The sequence below is a fragment of the Ornithorhynchus anatinus genome, chromosome 1 (genome assembly GCF_004115215.2).
Source record: "Ornithorhynchus anatinus isolate Pmale09 chromosome 1, mOrnAna1.pri.v4, whole genome shotgun sequence".
Taxonomy (NCBI): Eukaryota; Metazoa; Chordata; class Mammalia; order Monotremata; family Ornithorhynchidae; genus Ornithorhynchus; species Ornithorhynchus anatinus.
This window is the reverse complement of record NC_041728.1, coordinates 64,142,617-64,164,259: the sequence shown is the minus strand read 5'-3', so window position 1 is coordinate 64,164,259 and position 21,643 is coordinate 64,142,617. Positions and strand designations below refer to the sequence as shown.

The following is a 21,643-nucleotide window of genomic DNA, read 5'->3' as shown; positions in this document are numbered from 1 at the left end:
GTATGGGAGCCAGGTTGGACAAGGTCATTGGATGGAGAGATCTCACCTCTGGTCCCTTATCCATTCCGCTGACATCCGCGGCCACCCGACCAGACTGGAGCTCCCTTCACCGACATGGTACTCTGGAGGCCTCTTCCTCCTTCTCCTCATCCTCATCCCCCCGTCCCACTGAGCCACAGGAGAACAACGGCCAACAATAGATGAATCTTTTATTCACAGGTAAAAGCTGGAGCAAGCCTTTATAATACACATTTATACAAAGGTTTCAGAAAAACCATATAAAGCGAGACGATCAGAAAATATGATTTGGTATATGCTTGTCCATCTCCTACTCAATGTCACAGAAGGATCTGTTTGGCAACAATGTATCAGCGGGGAGACTCCGCCAGGCTGCCCCCGCCTTCAAAAAACACAACTCTCATGCAGCATGTCCAAGTGGAATCCTGAGGGTCTGTCTTCCTTAGAAAAACCGCAAAGAGATCGACTATTTTAGCCACAGAGTTTTTAATGCAAATCCCGCCATGGCTGTGAAAACCTTAGAAAAATATGCAAGTCACGAAACGTTTGCAAAATTCTCTTCTCTCCTTTCCCCGACCGGCAGCCCCTGTCTTTACTCAGTGATTTTGGTACAAAATTTGAACATTGATTCTCACAGCTGAAGGAAGTTCAGGCCTAAACATCAGAAATACTAGGCTTGTGGTGAATGAGGGTCCCTAAACCAAGGAGGAGAACAGTTTGTAGCCATCTCTATCAAAACCCAGAAAAGCAATCTTTATTTTGGTCTGGAAAAGGAAGAATATAAAAAACCGGGCGGAACAGCAATCGGACTGAAAGTTCATAAAACACCTTCTCAGTAGATAAAATGTCCATAAAAATATCTCCACTCCTAACCAAAGACAACAGTTATAATACAATTTTAGTTCTGCTACATAAAACAGCTTTCCTATGAAACAAGAAGGCAAGTTCAGGTATGAAAACATAATTTAGTTATTGCTCTCGCTACAATGTTTTTACATATAGTCATAAATACACTATACAGTAGAAAATAGTTCATAGGAATACATTTGACGGTCTGCTGGCTTTAATTCTAGCACCAAATACAAAAGGAAAATTCTTTAAAATCGAATGCTTCTTAAAAGGCACTTTGATTGCGGCTGTTTCAATGTCCCCGTCTGTTCTCAGATTCCCGGTGTCCTTCTGTCCGACGTAGCTCACCCGTCCCCATCCCCAACCCGCTGCTCAGCCCACTGGTCACCCACGTCCACTGAGAAACATTCCCGACCTCCCAGTCCTCCAACGCCTCCCTCCCGCCCCATCGTTCCCACCTCATTTCTCTCCCAACTTCACATCCAGCCTTCCCCTGTTGCACCTCCTCCTCCTCTTCCTCCTCTTCACAGAAACACCGGGGCTACGGGACATCCCGCCCCTTCCCCTGTCCCGCATCCCAACCATCCTCAGACTTCCACCTCCTGGGCGTCCACCACACCAATGTCAAAGCAAGTGACGATCATGACGTGGGACTTGCACAAGTTCACGCACTGCTCCAGCTCCTCCGTCACGAGCTCCAGCGCCTCCAGGTACTCTTGAGACTCCTTATCCAGGTCGGGGTCCACCTCGACTGAGAAGAATGCCGGGACAAGAGTTAATTATTAGTACGAATGATTGATAATAATAACTGTGGCATTTGGTAAGCGCTTACTGTGTGCCAAGCACAAGGTAATCAGATCAGACACAGTCCTGTCCCACATGGGACTCCCATTTTTAATCCCCATTTAATAGACGAGATAACCGAGGCACAGCAAAGTTAAATGACTCGCCCAAGGTCACACATCAAACGCGAGGCAGAGCCGGGATTATAACCCGTCCTCTGACTTCCAGGCCCATGCTCTTTCCACTAGGCCACACTGCTTGCCTGGAGCCTGCTTGCCTGGACAGGAGCTAATAATGATAATAAAATAATAATAATAATAATTGCGGTATTTGTTAAGTGTTAACAAAATGCCCAGCACTGTACTAAGTGCGGAAGTAGATGAAACATTATTAGGTCAGATACAGTCCCTGTCCCACACAGGGCTCGCAGCCTAAGTAGGAGGGAGAACAGGTATTGAATCGCCATTTCACAGATGAGGGCAATGAGGCACAGAGAAGTTACAAGACCTGCCCAATGTCACACAGCCAGTAAGTGGCAGAGCCAGGATTAAAATCCAGATCCTCTGGCTCACAGGCCTGGGCTCTTTCCAAGTGCTTAATGCAGTGGTATACGCAAAAGAGGTGCTCAATACGTACTACTGATGGATGGGTGGATTGATTGGGAGGGAGGTATTTGGATAATCACCCATCCCTCCCACTGGCAAGAACCCCTGGGGGAGGGAGGGTGGGGCGCATGACCCCAGGACCTTCCAAGCTTTGTACTGCGGGGTGCTCCCAATTTCCAGGGCGAATGCAGAGGCCCAGACTAGCACCTGCACCCTAGTTTTGGCCCCACGGCTTTGAAAGAATCGGGGTGCTCAGCGGAGGCTTCGGTCTCACTCCCAACCCCTGAGTGGGCCCCAGGTGTTGGGAGGGTAGGTCCTGATTCTGGCCCTCAGCACCCCTCCCAGGACTACCCACTCCTTGATTCTCGCAGAAGAGGAGTTGGTGGTAAAGCGTGCCCGCTACTAGCAGAAATTCAGCCCGCGTAGTTTCGCGGGATCCTTAGGCTTCTCCTCTGGCGGGAGTGGAGCCTGCCCAGTGGGGATAACCAAGTCCCTTTCCCACTCCCCAATTTTGAGACTCTCCCACTCACACACGCTGGCCACGAGGGTGGGAAGAGTTAGGGAGCCGCTTCCGGGCCAGGGGTTCCTGGCCAATCGGGCGGCTAGAGCTGCATCTTTCTGGGAGTGGGCTCCCATTGTCCTCCACATCCCATCCTTGGCCTAGCCAGAATTGGCAAGGGGCAGGACGGGGCGTCAGAGACACTCACACTCCTTCTTCCACTTGTTGGGGTCGATCATCAGCCGGCCCTTGGTCTCCTCGAGCTCCTCCTTGAGGACGTCGTGCTTGGCTTTCACTTCCCGGATCTTCTGCTGCCGCCTCTCCAGCAATTTCAGCTTCGTGTTGAAGTACATCAGGCCCTGAGGAACGGCACAGAGGTTGGCTTTAGAGGCCCAGGCCCAGGACGAAACCGGGCAGCCCAAGTGAATTTGCTCTTCCCCCTCATCCCTGTCATTCTGTTAGACTGCAGAGCTCCGGCTGACGTGGCTCTAGCATGCTCAGTCCTCATGACCTGTTGGAAAACTAGCTAACCCAGGAGGAGGTTGGCTCAAGGAACGGGAAGCCTCGATTTCCCGGATCAGCAGGGAAAACCCCTCTAGCCCATGGGGCCGGGACCCAAAAAGAAATCAGGCAGCAGACCTATGGCTCTACTCTATCTCTCCTTCCTCTTCTCTTAGTGTTTCTGGGTGGACCTTGGGGCTGGGACTGGGGATGGGGGGACTCTTAGTGTGCGTGCGTGCGTGTGTGTGTTGGGAAGGTGAGGGTAGGCAGACAACCCTGTCACTTAACCCAGGAAGAAGGGAGGTGGAAGAAGGAGCTGGGAGGAAGGGAACAGGGGTGCAGATCGGGGGATAGATAATTCCTGGGGGCTGGTGGTTTTCATAAAGCCGTGGCACACCTGTATTCTTGACCTTGAAGGAAGGTTAAAGGTCATCTGTGTTCAATTTATCACAGGGAGATTTTCTGGACAATGACCTTCCCCCCGCAACACACACACACATTAGACTCAGAGATGTCTCTGGGCCCCGCTTGCCATGCTCCCCACCAGTGATTCTACCAAAGACTACTCCCTAGCGGGGCAGAGCGCCCTCCGGCTCCCTGTGAGCAGGGATGCTGGACTGAGCCGGCCATATCACAGCCAGAGGGGTGAGGTGAGGGCGCTGCTCCTGGAAAAACCTGTGGGTACCTCTTGCCACCGCTCTTGACCAGGTGGAACCTTGGGACCGTCTCTGACCATCCCCGAGCCCGCCTCAACTCTCCTCCCGTCTGCAACATTTCCCCTAGGCCTTAACTCCTGCCAAGAGTCCACGAACCACCCCCAACCAGGAAAGGGAAGGGATGCAGGCTTACCTTCTCGACATCCTGGAAGGGCTAGAGGGTAGGGAAAGGGACAGGAGACGCTCCGTTAGAAGAAGGCACAGTCTTCATCCAAACAGAAGGGGGGCTTGATCATTTCCCCCACCCCCAACTCTGCACCGCTAATGAAATTCTAGCCGGAATACCCGACCCCATAACGTCAAGAGTTATGGATCCTCCGCCGGGGAGAAATGACATAAAGTTGGACAGAGCCGGCCAGCATGGTGTTGTCCGTTCATAATGGACGCATTGACATTCTCTGCTCCCGCCATCCGTCACGCTCAACCCGATTAATTGTGGACACTAATTATTTTCCTTCTCTCCGCTAAGGGCACTCCCCGACATATGCGATTGTAAAATTAATAACAACGGCGCTTTAATTGCGATCGATTTCCCAAGAACCCACGGGGCCGGAGGGTGGAGTCAGGTGAACGGTCTGAAATTGTTGTCAAACAGGCTCTGACCTCAGGCTCGTCCTGTCTGTGCCGTTGTAAGCGTTCCACGTCATCAATCTCATAGACCTTGATCTCAAATGGCTCCTTCAGAGTCCCTGGCAGGGGGGGTAGGTCCACCCACTGGCCGGTGAGGCTCGGTTTCCTCCCCAAGGTGGCCGCATCGGGCAAGGGGGCGGGGATCAGCCTTCTCCTCTGGAGACCTTGAACGACACGATCAGAGTTTCACGTCACTTCATCCTGCGGCGGGCAGGACAGGGATTTTTTTCGGGCCCTCCGGAAACTGCCCTCTGGGGATCATCTGAGTGGGAGTTGGCAACTCAACGGGACCCACCGGGGGAGGAGCGAAGGTAAAATGCGGGACAGAGTCAAACCTAGGGAGGGGGCAGAGCTGGTCTTGGGCTTGGATCAGGGTTAATTGGAGGGTTTGGGTTGGGATTGGGATTGGATTGGAGTAGGATCGGGAAGGGGGTTAGGGGAGGTATTTGGCTCCTGGTTCTACTGTCTTCAGGCATTCAGAGATTGACAGTTTAGTCCAGCGTACCTGCTCATCTCGGAGCACATGCCTTTAGTGTGGTACTTGCTAAGCGCTCCAGCCATACAGCACTTACCTACATGTCCGTTTACTCTACAATTTCCCCTACCCATAATTTATTTTAATGTCTGTCTCTCCATGAAGATTGTAAGCTCCTCAAGGGCAAGGACTGCACCTACCAACTCCCCTGAACTGTTCTTTCCCAAGTGTTTAGAACGCTGCTCAGCACTCAGTAAGTGCTCAGTAAATACCAGGGATTGAGCATGTGCCAAGTACTGTGCAATGGTCTGGGTTAGATACAGCCGTATCAGACACAGTCCCTGCCTCTCCCTCTTTAATGATATTTTTCTTTAATGCTTACTATGTGCATGGCACTGTACTAAGGACTGGGGTAAATACAAGATAATTGGGTTAGACAGAGTCTTTATCCCACACAAGGCTCATAGTCTTAATCTCCGTTATTTAGATGAGGTAACTGAGGCCCACAGAAGTAAAGTGACTTACCTAAGGTCACACAACAGACAAGTGGCGGAGCCAGGATTAGAACCCAGGTCCTCTGACTCCCAGGCCCATGCTCTTTCCACTAAGCCATGCAGCTCCTCCCAAGGGGCTCACAGACTAAGGGGGAGGGAGAGCAGGTATTGAATCCTTAATCAATCAAGGGGTGGTATTTATTGAATGTTTACTCTGTGCAGAGGACCGGTCTAAGTGCATGGGAGACTAGAATACACCAGAATCAGTAAGCATGATCGTGGCCCACAAGGACTTTTCAATCTTCAGGAGCCTATTCATTTGATAGAGGAGAAAACTGAGACAGAGAGAACTTGAGAACCAGCATGGTCTAGTGGGTAGAGAAGGGACCTGGGAGTCAGGAGCACCTGGTGAGTTGTCTGCTTTGTGACCTTGGACAAGCCACTTCACTGCTCTGGAAGCAGCGTGGCTCCGTGGAAAGAGCCTGGGCTTCGGAGTCAGAGGTCATGGGTTCGACTCCCGGCTCTGCCATTTGTCAGCTGTGCGACTGTGGGCAAGTCACTTCACTTCTCTGTGCCTCAGTGACCTCATCTGTAAAATGGGGATTAAGACTGTGAGCCTCACGTGGGACAACCTGATTACCCTGCATCTACCCCAGCGCTTAGAACGGTGCTCTGCACGTAGTAAGCGCTTAACAAATACCAACATTATTATTATCTGTAAAATGGGGATTAAGACTGTGCGCTCCACTTGGGACAGGGACTGTGTCCGACCTGATTAGCTTGGGTCTACCCCAGTGCTTAGTACGGTGCCTGGCACATAGTAAGTACTTAATAATAATAATGATAATGTTGGTATTTGTTAAGCGCTTACTTTGTGCAGAGCACTGTTCTAAGCGCTGGGGTAGATACAGGGTACACTAGACTGTAAACTCTAGAGTGTAAGCCCATTATGGGCAGGGAGCGTGTCTACTAATTCTCTTGCACTGTACTCTCCCAAGCACTGAGAACAGTCCTCTGCACAGAGTAAACATTCAGTAAATACCATTGCTTGACTGAATGACTGAATTCACTGAATGAATGATTGATTAGCAAATACCTTTAAAAAAAAGTGACTTGCCCAAAGTCACAAAGTGGTGGAGCCCGTGGTGGAGCCGGGATTAGAAACCAGATCTCCTGACTCTCAGTCCCTTCCGTGCACTTTCCACCAAGCCACACTGGGTCATTCTCACAGCCACGGTCCGTTCTTGGTTTTCTGTCTGATTCCAAATACAGAGGGCTGGGGTGGAGGCTGAACCTTTTTATCCTGCTTGGATAACGTTGTGGAAAGCTTCACACACCATGGGAAGCTTACCGAATCCGAGTTGGTGGCGATGACCCTCGTGAAGAAGAACTGCAGGCCTGATCTTAACATGCCCCGGAAAATTTAATATATGCATCCTGAATCCTAATGGTAATGAAATTCTCTGAAGGCAGAGATGACTTTAATGACTCAAAGCAGAGCCAGAGTGACATTCCCTGATGAGATCCCTGCCTTGCCGGAGGACTCACCGGGGCCATCTGGTCCTAGCCCATCTCCAGCCCTGCTATTCTGGAAATGTATTCCAGGTCCCCACTCGATTCCTGAGCTCAGGGTCATGGAGGACTTTCCCTCACTGCCTTCCTGACTCTTTCCCGGCGTGAAGGTCCAGGACCAGCCTAGCCACCGAAGAGCAAGTAGGACACCCTAAGATTCTACACCGTAAACTCCTTTTATAGGGTATTCGTTAAGCACTTACTATGACCCAGGTACTGTATTTAGTGCAAGGGAATCAGGTTGACACAGTCCATGTCCCACTTGAGTGTCATAGTCTTAATCCTCATTTTACAGATGAGGTAACTGAGGCACAGAGAAGTGAAGTGACTTGCCCAAAGTCACCCAGCAGATAAGTGACGGAGCCGGGATTCAAATTCAGGTCCTTTTGACTCCCAGACCTGTGATGTATCCACTAGGCCACGCTGTTTTTTTAACTCTTGATGGGTAGAGAATGTATTTGCCAATTCTGCTGCATTGTACTCTCCCAGGTGCTTACTACAGTGCTCTGCACACAATAAGTACTCAATACATACCATTGATTGATTGATTAATTGATTCACTACCCCCTGGGTCAGCCCAGGCCATACAAGCAGCGTGGCTTAGTGGAAAGAACAAGGGCCCGGGAGTCAGAGGACATGGGTTCTAATCCTGGTTCTGCCGCTTGTCTGCTGTGTGACCTTGGGCAGGCCACTTCACTTCTCTGTGCCTCAGATCCCTCACATCTGTAAAATGGGGATTAAGACTATGAGCCCCAAGTGGGACAACCTGATTACCTTACATCTACTTAGAACAATGCTTAGAACAGAGCTTGGCACATAGTAAACGTTTAACAAATACCATCATCATCATCATCAGGACTCCGTCTCCGACATAGTCACCACAGTGCTTAGAGCTAACGTGCCCTGGTTGATCTCCCAGATGCCCACCTTCTTGACTAAGGATGGACCATCCAAAGCCCCCAACTCTCCCCTTTCTAACCCAAGCATATTCCCTCTTGAAGCCGACTACGGATTTCCGCAAGCCTCCCGCAAACCCATAGTTTCAATGTTGAAGAACTAAGGGGGTGGTCTTGAAAGCTTGAGTTCCAATCTACGGAAGAGTGTATTTGATGTGTCCCACCACTTCAGAGCCGGCCAAATTGAGGTGGACACACACGGCTAACTTCGTTCCTTGTTTCCTGCAGTCACGACTCACATCAATCCTAGTACCACATCACTTAGACTGTGAGTCCCATGAGGGACAGGGACTGTGTTTGACCTAATTAACTTGTACTTATTCCAGCACTTAGCGTTTGACACATAGTAAGCACTTAACAAATAACATCATCATTGTTATTATTATAGTAAGTGCTTAACAAATACCATAGAATAAACGAACACTAAATGAGTCTGTTTATTGTTATATTGTACCCTCCCAAGCACTCAGTACAGCGCTCTGCACACAGTAAGAGCTCAATAAATTCAATTGAATGAATGAATGAATGAATGAATGAATGAATGAAGATCATCCTGAAGGATCCGGTCTCCCAACTAATGGACTCAAGACTGACTGTGTAAACTGAGCTGCCTCGTTGGCTTATTCCCTGACTCTCCTTCCCCCTCTTCCTCTCCAGCCATCCCAAAAGCGAGCAGGCTCTCTAGCCATAACTTCCTCCTAGCAAAGGTTAACAGGTCCCATCTCCTCTCTCCCAATATCCAGACCTCCAGGAGAGCGGAGATTCCCTGGAGAGACTTTGATTCCCTCTGGAGGCAGAAGGATGACTTCAATCGTCATCATCAATGGCATTTACTGAGCGCTTACTGTGTGCGGACCACTGGACTAAGGGATTGGAGGAGCACAGTACATCAGAGTTGATAGACACATTCCTTGCCCACAACGAATTTATAATTTAGACGGGTAGCAAGCCCCGTGACTTTTGGGTTTGGAAAGCACTGACTTCTGACAGATGAAATGATTGACTGATGGGTTGTTGTGGAATTCTAGCCCCTGGGGAAAAGCATTTTGGTAGCCAACCCTGGGCTTGGGATTGCGTGGTGGGGACCCCGACATCGGGCCACCACTTTCTTGGGAAGAAAACACCTATAGTCTCTCTCTCCGGGAACCCACTGCCATCTACTAGAATCATCGCGTCTTCAAAGTCATCATCAAGCCATGCTCCCCCTTGATCCACATCTCGGGAAAACCCAACCTCAAGGTCCAGTAGGGAAAGCTTCACTTCCATGCCCTTGCTTCAACTTGAGGCAGAGGACGGGTCCTCTTGGACATGATTAAATACTCAGTGGGGAAAACTTGGATTCTCCCCGAAATAAGCTACTATGTCACTCGAAACACGGCATAGGAGAAGCAGCGTGGCGCAGTGGAAAGAGCACGGGCTTTGGAGTCAGGGCTCATGAGTTCGAATACCAGCTCTGCCACTTGTCAGCTGTGTGACTGTGGGCGAGTCACTTAACTTCTCTGGGCCTCAGTTCCCTCATCTGTAAAATGGGGATTAAGACTGTGAGCCCCACGTGGGACAACCTGATTCCCCTGTGTCTACCCCAGCGCTTAGAACAGGGCTCTGCACATAGTAAGCGCTTAACAAATACCAACATTATTATTATTATTACTTTGGGCACAATCGGTCTCTCTGCCTGGGCCACTATTTAACAAAAAAACGCATTGAGGTTCATTTCCTACACTCCTGTAGGAACACACCCTGTGCCTGCCAGGGTCTTTGAAAACACGATTAAAGAAAGACATAATTCAGCGATAAAGGACTATCAGTGGGATTAAGTGCTTACTAGGTAGCAAGCACTGTACTAAGGGCTGGGATAGATTAATCAAGCCGGGCACAGTCCCTTTTCCACATCTAAGGAGGCAGGAGAACAAGTACTTAATCCTTATTTTACAGATGAGGGAACTGCAGTACAAAGTAGTTCCTTGTAAATACCATTTCTTCTTAAATATCATTGCAACACTTTCTGGGACCAAAACAGCCACAGATCCCTCTGGGAAAGAAGTCTCTCCAGCGAGGTGCTGATTCTGATTTCCCCACCGCCACCCGGCTCTCCCAATTACGCCGGCAAGGACTGAGACAGGGGCTACAACAGCCTGCCTTTTCCCTCTCTGGTCCAGGACTCCTCCTCTTCCACCCTCTGGAAAACGGGGCTCACAACCCCAGCGCCCCTGCTATCAGGGCTGAGATCCCAGAAGGCCTTATCTATTTGGAGAGCAAAGACCACGGCACGGCCCATGGGTGCTTTGCTGCCTTCAAATTCCCCAAGGCTGATGGTTTTAGGGGTGGCTTTACAAAGCAGGGATTCCTTTTTTCAACTCTACCGCACCATGATCTAGGCATCGCTAGGGAAGGGGGAGCGGGGCGGGGTGAGAGGGTGGGAGGCTTCAGTGAGGATCTAGGTCCTGCCCAGGTTTGTCACCTCTATGAGGGGCCCCCGGGCGGACCTGGGTCCAGCAGCGTCCCTCCCAAAGACCCCCTTTTCCTCCAGATTTTCCTAGAGTCGGTTCCGACTGCATGCCTCCCCCCGTCCTGTTCCTTGCAAGAAAGTTCTGCTTTCCCTCCCACTTGTTTGTGATTTAATACCAGACTCAGAAACGCAGCTTGGCCCGGTGGAAAGAGCACGGGCCTGTGAGTCAGAGGACGCAGGTTCGAATCCCGTCTCTACCATTTGTCTGCTGTGTGGCCTTGGGCAAGCTGTGAGCCGCATATGGGACATGGACCTTAACCAACCTGATTAACTTATATCTACTCCAGTGCTTAATACAGTGCTTAGCACACAGTAAGAGCTTAACAAACGATATAAAAAAAATCAGAAGGTATTGAAATGCCAACAGGCTCATCCACCACAGACTCCAATGGTCATAAACACTTCTCCTCCCTAAACCTCACGTGGTTTCTGATATGCCTTTCCCCGGAGTTTTGCTTTTGCTCCGAAAGAGGTGCAGCCACAAGAAGCACTGTGCTAAGCACCTGTGAGAGAACAATACAGCAGAGTTGACTGACACGTCCTCTGTCCACAAACCACGGCCTAGTGCATAGAGCACGGACCTGGGAGTCAGAAGGACCGGGGTTCTAATTCCGGCTCCGCCACTTGTCTACTACGTGACCTTGGGCGTGTCACCTCTCCGACCCTCCGTTACCTCATCTGGAAAATGGGGATTAAGACCGAGAGCCCTTTGGTTGCATCCAGTGCTTAGTAGAGTGCCTGGAACATAGTAAGGACTTTACGAATACCGCGACCGTCGTTATTACTGTTATTATTATTAATGAGCTTACAGTCTAGAGAAAGCCATATAGGACCCGGAGCTGTTTCCGGAGGGGAAAGGGAGCGGTGGAAGGGCAGGGCGGCACGGGATAGGTCAGCAGGGAGGGGGATAAGGGTGACGAGGGGAGGTGGGCTGGTACCTGTGGACCTCTTCTTAGGTGACTTGAGGCTGCGGACCCGTCCGGTGGAGGACAGGCCGCTCTCGCTCATGGAGTCGTGGGTGGAGGAGGCACTGCCGGTGGTCTCGCTGTCCCGGATCATGCTCTCGTAGCCGCTGCTGCCGCCGCTGTGATAGAAGAGCGCGGTCCTGCCCATGGCCGGGGGCAGCTCGCCGCTCAGCACGCTGCTGTTGTCGCTGCCGTGCCCGCTGCTGTGGCGCTGCGGGCGGCGGGGCGCCGTGATCTTGCTGTAGGGCGAGGGCAGGGTGAGCTCACCCCGCCCGCCGGCACCCGAGGCCAGCTCGTTCACCCGGCTGTGGGCCGCCCTCAGGGCCTGCCTGGTGCCCATCACGGTGCCCCGGCCCGGCTTGCCGCCACAGCCCTTCCCGCCCGGAGGCGTCCCGGGGCTCTTGCCCCCCGACGGCACCGGCGGCTTGGCCGCGGGTCCGAGGGTCCTGGCCCCGCCGGCGGGAAGGCTGCGGCTCTTGCCGCCGGCAGAAGGTAGCTTGGGGCCGGGCCGGGCCTGGGCAGGCCGGCCGGGGGCCGGGGGTGGCGGCGGAGGTGGGGCCGGCGGGGCGGAGGGCACCCCTAGCCGAGGCACGGACCGCCCGGCTCTCCCACCCCCGCCGGCCCGGCCCCCGAGGGACAACAGGCTGTCGCAGCGTTCCAGGGCCGGGGTGGAGCCCCCGCCACGCGGCGGGAGGGCGGACTCGCTCCGGGCCGTCCGCCCCTTCAGACTCGAAGTGGCCCTCGGGCCCTTGAGGTCACCGGCCCCAGCCCGGGGTCGCACGTCGACCTCTTCCTCCGCCCAGGGGCCGGGGGCCGTCGCCCGGGGGGGCTCAGCTGACCCAGGCTTGGGTTCCAGGCTGGACTTGCGGACGGGCGGGGCGGGTGGTCCGGTCCCGCCGGGTCGCGGAAGGAGGCTGGTCTTCTGGCGGCCGTTCCTCTTGGCCCCGGACCCCCGTGGGCTGCCGGCGGCCCAGGTGGCATCCGCCTCCGCTCCGGCCCCCCAGATCGGGCAGGCTCCCCGGTCCTGGGGCGGCCCGGCCCTCTGCCCGTGTTGGAGGCCGACCCCCGGCCCCGCTGACCCCGGTTCCCCCGCGGCGGCCCGGCCTGACGTCTCGCAGCCATCCACGACCCTCTGCGGTCCAGCAGAGACCAGCGGGGAGCAGGCCATCCGGCGGGCGCCACCCCCGCCCTCCCCCCGAGCCCTGCGGCCGGCGCCTGCGCCGTCCCCCGAGTCGTCCTCCCGAGCCAGCCACGGGTCCCCAAATGGGCCGTCGGGGGAGAGGGGAGCCCCGCGTGGGAGGCTGCGGTGGAGGCTCCCACTGTGCGGGGGCCCACACGGGATTCTCCCTGGGGTCCGCACGGGGGAAGGTAGGGTCCCAGGGCCCTCCGCGCCCGGCTCGAGGGTGCACAGGCTACGGTCATCTGTGGGCGAGCATTCCGGGGTCAGGGGACTGCCGGACGGGCCCTGCGTGAGAGGACCCTCGAGCTGGGGGCAGCCCGAGGACCCCCGAGCCTCCCCCGCCGGGCCTGGGCCGAGGCTGACGTCACTCAGCCAGGAGCTGATGGAGGAACGCCGGCTGCCCCCGACCCCGACGGAGACCTCGATGTCCAGACTGGTCCCGGCGGTGGCCGCGGCGGCCTGCGCCGTGTAGGCGTCGAACTCGTCGTTGATGCTGCTGATGATGCTGACCGGCCTGGAGCCCGAGGCCAGCGCCTGCAGCGAGCAGTCGCTGCTGAAGCTGATGAGGCTGGCGGGCCGGCGGCTGGACACCAGGCTTCGGATGGACAACTCCTCCACCAGGGTGAACACCAGCTCGTCCTCGCCATTCAGCTCCACCGGCTGTTGCAGCGTCACCGTGGTGGTCAGGATGTCCCGGTCCAGGCTCGCCCCGCGCAGGCTGCGGACATCGACGGCCCCGGCCGCGGACGGCTCCGCGCCTCGTCCTCTCGCCTGCTGACCAAGGGGCTGCTGGCTCATGCCCACGGGTGGGGTCCGGACCGGACCGCCGCCACCGCCGTCGGCCTCCGGTGACGTATCCTCAGGCAAGCCCGCGTCCTTCTGCGGGGGGGGCGGGGGGCCCGGGCCGGGCGGGGGGCCCCGCCCGCAGGACGCTCTGTCCTTCAGTTCCAGAGCGATCAGACCCCCGGTCACCCCATTTTCTCCTGTCCCCTCCGGGCCGGAGTCCACCTTCCTCCACTCTCCCTTGGACGGCCCCGACTCAGGGCCCCCGCAGGGCCGGGGGGTGGCAGGGTGCGACCCGGGCCCCTTCTTGGGAGATGCCGTCCCGGGCCTCCTCCCGGCAGCCAGAGGAGAGGGGACGGACGTCTCTCCGGCCCCGGCGAACGCCGCCGGCTCCTCGCTGCCGTCGATGCACTCCAGCCGCTCCTGCAGCTCGGCAAACGTGTTGCATTTGAAGTGGTCCCGGTCGGAGCGTGGCGGAGGCGGGGGGTCCCGGCTCCTCTTCCGGTTGAGCGAGGGGATGATGGGCACGAAGTCCGGAGGGCCCTCGTTGTCCGTGAGCTCGCGGTCGGACAGGGCCGCCCCGCCGGGCCCCACGTAGATGACGGTGTCGCAGGACTGCTCGCTGCTGGAAGAGTAGTCTGGGTCGCCGGAGAGGGTCAGCGCCGGGAGGCCGGGGTCCAGGGTCACCGCCCGAGCGTGGAAGGGCCTGAGGTGCGGGGGCCGGCGGACACGGCCTTCCTCGCAGGAACTCTCCCCGCCCGAAGAGCTGGACGCCGACTGGAGAGACACGAGCCAGGAGTTTTGGAGGCGTTCTCTGACCCGGCCCAACTGTGGGACGGGTCGCCCAAAAGGGCCTCTATCTGTCACCCCGCTGGGGGAGATCCCCCGTCCACCCTGCTCCTGCTGCCCTAGGCCCCTCAGAGAGGGCTCCTCTCCTATCCGCTGACTTCCAATCTCATTTTTGCCACTAGCTTCTGGCTTCTCTCCTCCAGTTTTTTGGTTTTTTCTATGGTATTGGTTAAGCATTTAATAATAATAATAATAATAATAATAAAGGTGGTATTTGTTAAGCGCTTACTATGTGCAAAGCACTGTTCTAAGCGCTGCGGGGATACAGGGTGATCAGATTGTCCCACGTGGGGCTCACAGTTTTAATCCCCATTTTACAGATGAGGTATCTGAGGCACAGAGAAGTTAAGTGACTTGCCCGAAGTCACCCAGCTGGCAAGCGGCAGAGCCGGGATTAGAACCCTTGACCTCTGACTCCCAAGCCCGGGCTCTTTCCACTGAGCCATGCTGCAATTACTTCGTGCCAGGCACTGTACTAAACGCTGGGGTAGACACAAGTTAATCAGGTTGGACTCAGTCCCCATCCCATAAGGGGCTCACAGTCTTCAAACCCAGTGTAGCCTTACCGGAAAGAGTAAGGACCTGGGAGTCAGAAGATCTGGGTTCGAATCCCAGACCTGCCACTTGTCTGCTGGGTGACTTTGGGTAAATCACTTCACTGCTCTGTGCCTCAGTTTCCTCAGCTGTAAAATGGGGATTTAGACTATGAGGTCCATCGGGGATGTGGATTGCTTCCAACCTGATTAACTGTACCTACCCCAGCTCTTAGTACAGTGTCTGGCATATAATAAACTCTTAACAAATACCACAATTATCATTATTATTATTATCGTTCTTATTATTTCCACCTCTCTCCTGTCTACTGGCTTCTACCAATCTGCTGAAAACTAGTTTCCAGACTCATTTCTGCTACAGACCTCCGGTAACTCTCCTGCTCTCTGACCTCTGCCACTGGTTTCTAGCCTCATTCCTATCCATTGGTTTCCCCCTCTAACCTGACCACTGGCCTCCAGCCTCATTCCCTTCACTAGCTTCTGGCTTTTCTCCCGCTCATTGGCTTCTGGTCTTTCTCCTGTCCGCTGCCTTCCGGCCTCTCTCCCGTCCACTGCCTTCCGGCCTCTCTTCCAGCTCTTTCCCGCCATGGCCACCCTCTTTTCCCCCCTACAACCCAACTCTCTGGAGCCCCGCACTCCTCCCAGACGAACCTTCTCTTCCTCTCAGACTAACCCTCTCGACTCTCCCATCCCCTGCCCATTGCTGATCCCCAGATGCCAGGACTGCCTCCCTTCTCAAATCTGCCAGATCACCCCTCCTGAAAGCCCACCTCCTCCAGGATGTCTTCCTTTATTAAATTTCACCACCCTGGATCACATCATCCCAAAATCCTCCTAAAACACTGACGTAACTATTGATCTGTCTACCTCACTTATTCATTCCCCTATCCATTTTGCTTTCTTCTTACTATTTCAGGGGTACCCTTGTTTTTCCTCCTGCTCCTCCGACTGATAAATAATGTACATCTGCCTCCTTCCATGTTAGATTGTAAACTCTTGGAAGATTTTTTTCCCTTTTATTTAAATCTCCTAAGCACCCAGCACAGAACTCTGCACAAAGTAGGCTTTTCAGTACAGCACTCTGCACAGAGTACGTGCTTAATACGATTGAATAAATAACACAGGGCCCTGCACCAATTAGTTACTCAGTGAAATGCTCCGTACACAGAGGCACCCAGCACAGTCTTATGCACATAGAAGGAACCCAACAGAGTGCCCCCCCCCCACACAAGCCATCCAGTAAAACACTTTGCACATAGAAAACACTTAGGACAGTGCTCTGCACGTGGAAGACATTCAGTACAGTGCTCTGCACACAGGTTTCCAGCATAGTGTGAAGCCTTTGGGGATGGAGAGATCCTCTGGTCCACCCTAGTACCCTGGGACTGGTTTACGATCATGTCCCCCACAGCCCCGAGACTCTGGGACCCCAACCCCGACCCCGCGACACCGACCTTGGATTTCTTCTTCCTGAGCCGGTGGATGCGTGAGGCGAGCTGCGCGGTGGTGAGGGTCTCGGCGTAGAGGGCGGGGGAGTCAGAGAGGTGAGCGATCATGGTGGTCCGGCAGTTGATGTTTCCCAGAGATTCTCGCAGCAGCATCGTCAGCTTGTTGTCCCTGCGGGGGCGGCGGCAGCAGGGGCTGGGGCACCCTTCCCCCACACCTGCCCTTCCCTCTAGCTCCCGGACCTGGCCCTCCAAGACCCTGCCCCTTCAAGAACCTGGGTTCCTCAGAAAGACCCCCGGGCGTTGGAACCCTGACCCCGCATCCTCCCGCCATCCAGGTGCCCGGCTCCTGTGTCACCAGTCCAGGCAAATCGGTGCGTGGAAGTGGATACGACAGGGTGCTATGGCGGGAGGAGCACAGTCCCATACACAATCGCTTATCCGCAAATACCCAAAAAGCCCAACACACGCAAGTACGCGGACGCACGGGAACTCCCACAAACACATACGCACTTCTTCAATAGCAACCCACCCCACCACTTTTCAGCCAAGCAGAGGTCACGGTAACGTGGCGAGACCTGACACCAGCAACTCCTGGGCTGGGGCCCTTGGCTGTAATAATAATAATCATAGCAATAATGGTACTCGTTAAGTGTTTACTATATGCCAAGCCCCGTTCTAAGCACTGGGGTAGATACAAGGTAATCAAGTTGGACACAGTCCCTGCCCCACACGGGGCTCGCAGTTTTAATCTCCATTTTACAGATGAAGATACTGAGGCCCAGAGATCACACAGCAGATCTGTGGCAGAGCCGGGATTAGAACCTACGTCCTCTGACTCCCGGATCCGTGCTCTTTTCACTAGGCCGCGCTGTAGTAATAATAGTATTCATAAAGTGCTTACTGTGTGCAGAGCGCGGTACTAAGCACTGGGAAAGAATACCCCGGTGGAAATTAGACATGGCTTCTGGCCGACTGACCACGCGAGAGATAGCAATATCGCTTACTTGTATGGCACATGTTTAGCCCCGTTGATCAAGGCCAAGATGACGTTGCCCAGGGCGGACAGAGACAGGCACAGGGAGCCTCCGGGGTCTCGACTCTTGCTCAGCACTTTCTCACAGCTGCCCAGGTCGATGAGATGCAAGCGGCTGCGGCCCCCAGACACTGGAACCGAAAACACGGTCAAGAGTTCGCAAGCGCCCGGCGGGGGTCAGAGATGCCACTATGACGGAATGCTGACAACCCAGTCGAAGGGCCTAAATACAGCAACAGGATGTGAATGTAGCAGAATTCACCAGCGAGGCCTGCAGGGAAAACCCGGCAAATCCCTGGCCGACGGGGAGAGGGACACCGTAGGAGCTAGAGTGGGGATGCTTCAGGAGAGTCACAAGGAGACACTTCTTTGCCCAGCCGGGGGTGAGCACATACACTCTGTGCAGAGAGCAGTGCAACCAGAAATGCCGACAAAGTTTATTTAAATAAATGCAGGGATGAACAGTCCACGTCGGGTCCCCGGAAAGAGAGACATGGATGGAAAGGGGAGAGCTAGGGGTGTTGTTGGGACCACGCTGGGTCACCAGAGGGAGAGAGTCGGGGTTGGAGAAGGGAGAGATAGGGATGTTGGTTGGCCCATGCTGGGTCACTGGAGGGAGAGTTAGGGATGTGGGATGCTCCATGATGGGTTAATAGAGGGATAGTTGGGGATGGAGAGGGGAATGTTAGGGGTGTCAGATGGTTTGGCCCCAACTACGAGGGTGGGTGTCCAGGAGAGCCACTAACAAAGTTTCTCCAAGCTGGAGACAGAGTCCTGGACTGGATGGGCTATGGGGATGATCCAGGAGTGGCTCCACTCGCCCTACTATGTCCTTACTTCCTCCTTTGCTGTTTTTCTCCATGCGGTACTGGTAGATATGGAGGGTGAAGAGCATGTGAGAGTTCCTCCTGTCCTCCTCATCACAGTCTGGTCGGCTGGTGCTCCGGGCGGCCAGTGCAGCGTCCAGGAACAGAGCGGCCTTCTCTGCCGTCGGGGCCCGGAGCTCGCTTTGGTTTTGGAGCTGAGGCGAACGAGATGGCAGGGGTCAGGAGGGTGGTCCAGGGGGAGTGCTAATTATGGACCGGCAGTCTGGCTCCTTTAGGGGTCAGCCCCTGGGGTCTGGAAGCCATCAGACCCTACCGGGGCAGGGGAGGGGTGAGCACGTACCTGCGTCCCACAGACGGGGTCCTCGCGGAGGTAGACCCCCGGGCACTGGCCATCCTGCAGACTGCCACTGGCGACGTCCGCCAACAAGTCCTTCAGGGTTTCGTCTTTGCCACTGATCTCCACGGCGGAGACACGGATGGAAAAACGGGCCCCAGTCTTCTCCTTGCGCTCGTGGGTCAGCTTGAAGAGCCAGGAGATGGCACAGGGCACGATACCCAGGGTCTGGGTGGAGGCATCTCTCCCGAACATGGTGTAGGATTTACCTGTGGGGGCACGGCCGGGGCTGGCAGTGGCCCTCGATGGGCTAGGTGCCGCCGCCCCACCCTAGGGGTGCCGGGGGTATCCTCGAGCGAATGCCATCACACTGCAACCCAGGAAAACTCTGGCCAACTCTAGGTCATCCCCAAACCCGCATGAGCATTCAACTCTTCCATCCCAGCACCTCATTCCCCAACAGCCCCCTGAAATTGCCCTTCTCTGGTCCCCGATCTGAACCTAGGGCTCCACCACAGATGGCAACAACCGGGAGGGATGACCCGTCATCCGTGAGGGTCTCCTTTAGCCACACGCTCTGGGTTTATCATGCTGGGAGCGAGTGGCTTGGAATCCACCAATCAATGAATAGCAGTTATTGAACGCTTTCTATGCGCAGAGCACTGTACTAAGCATCTGGGAGAGTACGAAAGAGAAACTAGGTGCTCCAGTGGCTATACTGCACCAGTTAGACAACACCTCTATACGCCCTGGGAGCTCACCGAGCTTGACCTGGCCGAAGCAGAAGATGCAGCCGTCGGCCCCGTTCACGACAGACTGGATGACTTCGGCCACCGTGCCCGAGCACACCTCGGCCTGGAAGAGAGAAGTGGGACGCTCAGCCCTGCAACACTCTCTGGCTGGGGATCAGATGGGAAATCCAAAACCGGAGGAAGAACCCTGCAAGGATTCCCACCCTCTTCATCACCAGGATTGACCAAGCACCTACCCAGTGCTGAGCACTGTACCGAATGCCTGTGTGTGCAGAGCATCAGTCAATCAAATGTATCTATCGAGCACTTAATGTGTACCGAACTCCGCACCAAGCACTTGGGAGAGCACGATACAACAAAGTGGGTAGGCGCGTTCGCCCGGCCACAATGAGCTTACGGTCCAGAGGGAAAGACAAAGAATGACACTGGGTCCACTGAACTGTACTACACACTTCTAGACTGTGAGCACACCGTGGGCAGGGATCGTCTCTCTTTGTTGCTGAAATGTACTTTCCAAGCACTTAGTACAGTACTCTGAACACAGTAAGTGCTCAATAAATACGATCGAATGAATGTATGGCCACCATATGCGGAATATTGAATTGCCCACTTCAAGAAGCTTGGCATCATCTCTGAGAGCCCAGCTCAGACTGGGTACCGTTGGCATCACTGTTTCAATGTGATTTAAGAGTGGGCTCACATCCACGGGTCCCAGGGGTCCTAGCCTCTGTCAGGATAATTGCTTCTCAATCATCATCAGGCGAATATTCCCTTATGAACCCGGCTTCAGCCCAGAACCTGCGGGGTGGACTGGAGCTCATGGGCAGAGCTCGGCCTCCCGCCTCAGGGGCCTTGCAGACCTCTAGGGAGGCAGGCAGAATAATAATAATAATTATTATTACGGTATTTGTTAAGTGCTTACTATGTGTCAGGCACCATACTAAGCGGTGACACAGACCCCGTCCCACATTGGACTCACAGTCTCAATCGCCATTTTCCAGATGCGGCAACTGAGGCGCAGAGAATAATAATAATAATGTTGGTATTTGTTAAGCGCTTACTATGTGCCAAGCACTGTTCTAAGCACTGGGGTAGATACAGAGGAATTAGGTTGTCCCACGTGAGGCTCACAGTCTTCATCCCCATTTTACAGATGAGGTAACTGAGGCACCAAGAAGTTAAGTGACTTGCCCAAGGTCACACAGCAGACAAGTGATGGAGCCGGGCTTAGAGACCGTGACCTTCGGACTCTCATGCCCGTGCTCCATCCTCTATGCCATGCTTCTCTGAGCTTGGAAAGGACCCGGGTGATTCACTGGGACAGCTCTCAATTAGGACTTGAAGAAATGATATGTGACAAAGTTTCTATTTCAGTCTCATTTTCCAGCTGAACAGTGAGGGCAGACCATTGCAGGGTCTCCTTCCAAAGCATTCCTAGCGGTCTCCTAGGCCCCCCCAAAATTAACAAAGCTTCTAATGCCTGCCTGGTGTTCTATATGGACGTCACCGGTCTTAGTAGTAAGAGTTCCACAGTGCCCTGGGGGGGGGGGTCTCTTGAGCCAGTCCTGTGGCTTCCTGCCTCTCTACTTGCCCGCAGGTCCTGGAGAGGTAGGCTTTCCGAGTCGGCTGACTTCCTGGGCACTGACCGCGGAAGTACCTCAAAGGTTAAAGAACCAACCAACCGGTGATAATTCCTTGAGTCTATTTTTTGCCTGTTATTTAGCCAAAGTGTTTTCCCATTCATTACCTCAATCTGTCCTCACGCCATTCTTAAGAGTCAGGAAAAGGCGGAGATCATTCCGCCCATTTTACAGATGGTGACCCCAAGCCCAGAAGGGCTAAGTGTGACTCACTTGCCATGTTTTACCTCTCACAGCAGGCCAATGGCAAAACAGGGGCTCAAAACCAGGACTCTTGGAGCCCAGCCCAGGTGGTGCCATTTTCCGGGGCTCCGGGGAGGGAGGCAGCTGTACCTGAGATGCGTCCTGAGGAAACACAGCATCGAAGGCAAACATCTTTGGGACGGCGGTGATGGCCGCGGTCCTCCGGGGTCCGGCTCCGGAAGGCCCATTGGCCGCTGGCTCGGAGAGGGTGATCTGCTTCCGCCGGGGATCCACCTTCAGGAAGGACATGGACTCGGACGAGTTGGCCGCTCCTTCAGAAGGGCAGATCCTCACCATCACCTTTACCTGGAGGAAATCCAGCCCAAAGTGGCATCACTGCCGGTGGCACAGGCGCCAGACCTCCCCGCCACCCCGGCTGATGGGATCTCCCCTATGCTGATGGGTGGGGAGAGGCATGAGGGATAGTG

General features: G+C 54.6%; 1 protein-coding gene across 1 annotated transcript in view; it reads right to left on the bottom strand.

Moving 5' to 3' along the window:
- Positions 1 to 192: 192 nt before the first annotated feature.
- KIF26A (kinesin family member 26A) overlaps positions 193 to 21,643 on the bottom strand; it is a 105,830-nt gene continuing 84,379 nt past the window's right edge. Inside the window, exons 6-17 of the mRNA XM_039913715.1 lie at positions 21,306 to 21,521; positions 19,342 to 19,435; positions 18,587 to 18,849; positions 18,257 to 18,440; positions 17,391 to 17,550; positions 16,393 to 16,555; positions 12,195 to 14,312; positions 11,546 to 12,086; positions 4,575 to 4,765; positions 4,105 to 4,125; positions 2,963 to 3,113; positions 193 to 1,618 (exon numbers count right to left, since the gene is read on the bottom strand). Coding sequence (XP_039769649.1) covers positions 1,455 to 1,618; positions 2,963 to 3,113; positions 4,105 to 4,125; positions 4,575 to 4,765; positions 11,546 to 12,086; positions 12,195 to 14,312; positions 16,393 to 16,555; positions 17,391 to 17,550; positions 18,257 to 18,440; positions 18,587 to 18,849; positions 19,342 to 19,435; positions 21,306 to 21,521 — 4,266 coding nt within the window. The 3' untranslated portion in view covers positions 193 to 1,454. The remainder of the gene's footprint in view (positions 1,619 to 2,962; positions 3,114 to 4,104; positions 4,126 to 4,574; positions 4,766 to 11,545; positions 12,087 to 12,194; positions 14,313 to 16,392; positions 16,556 to 17,390; positions 17,551 to 18,256; positions 18,441 to 18,586; positions 18,850 to 19,341; positions 19,436 to 21,305; positions 21,522 to 21,643) is intronic.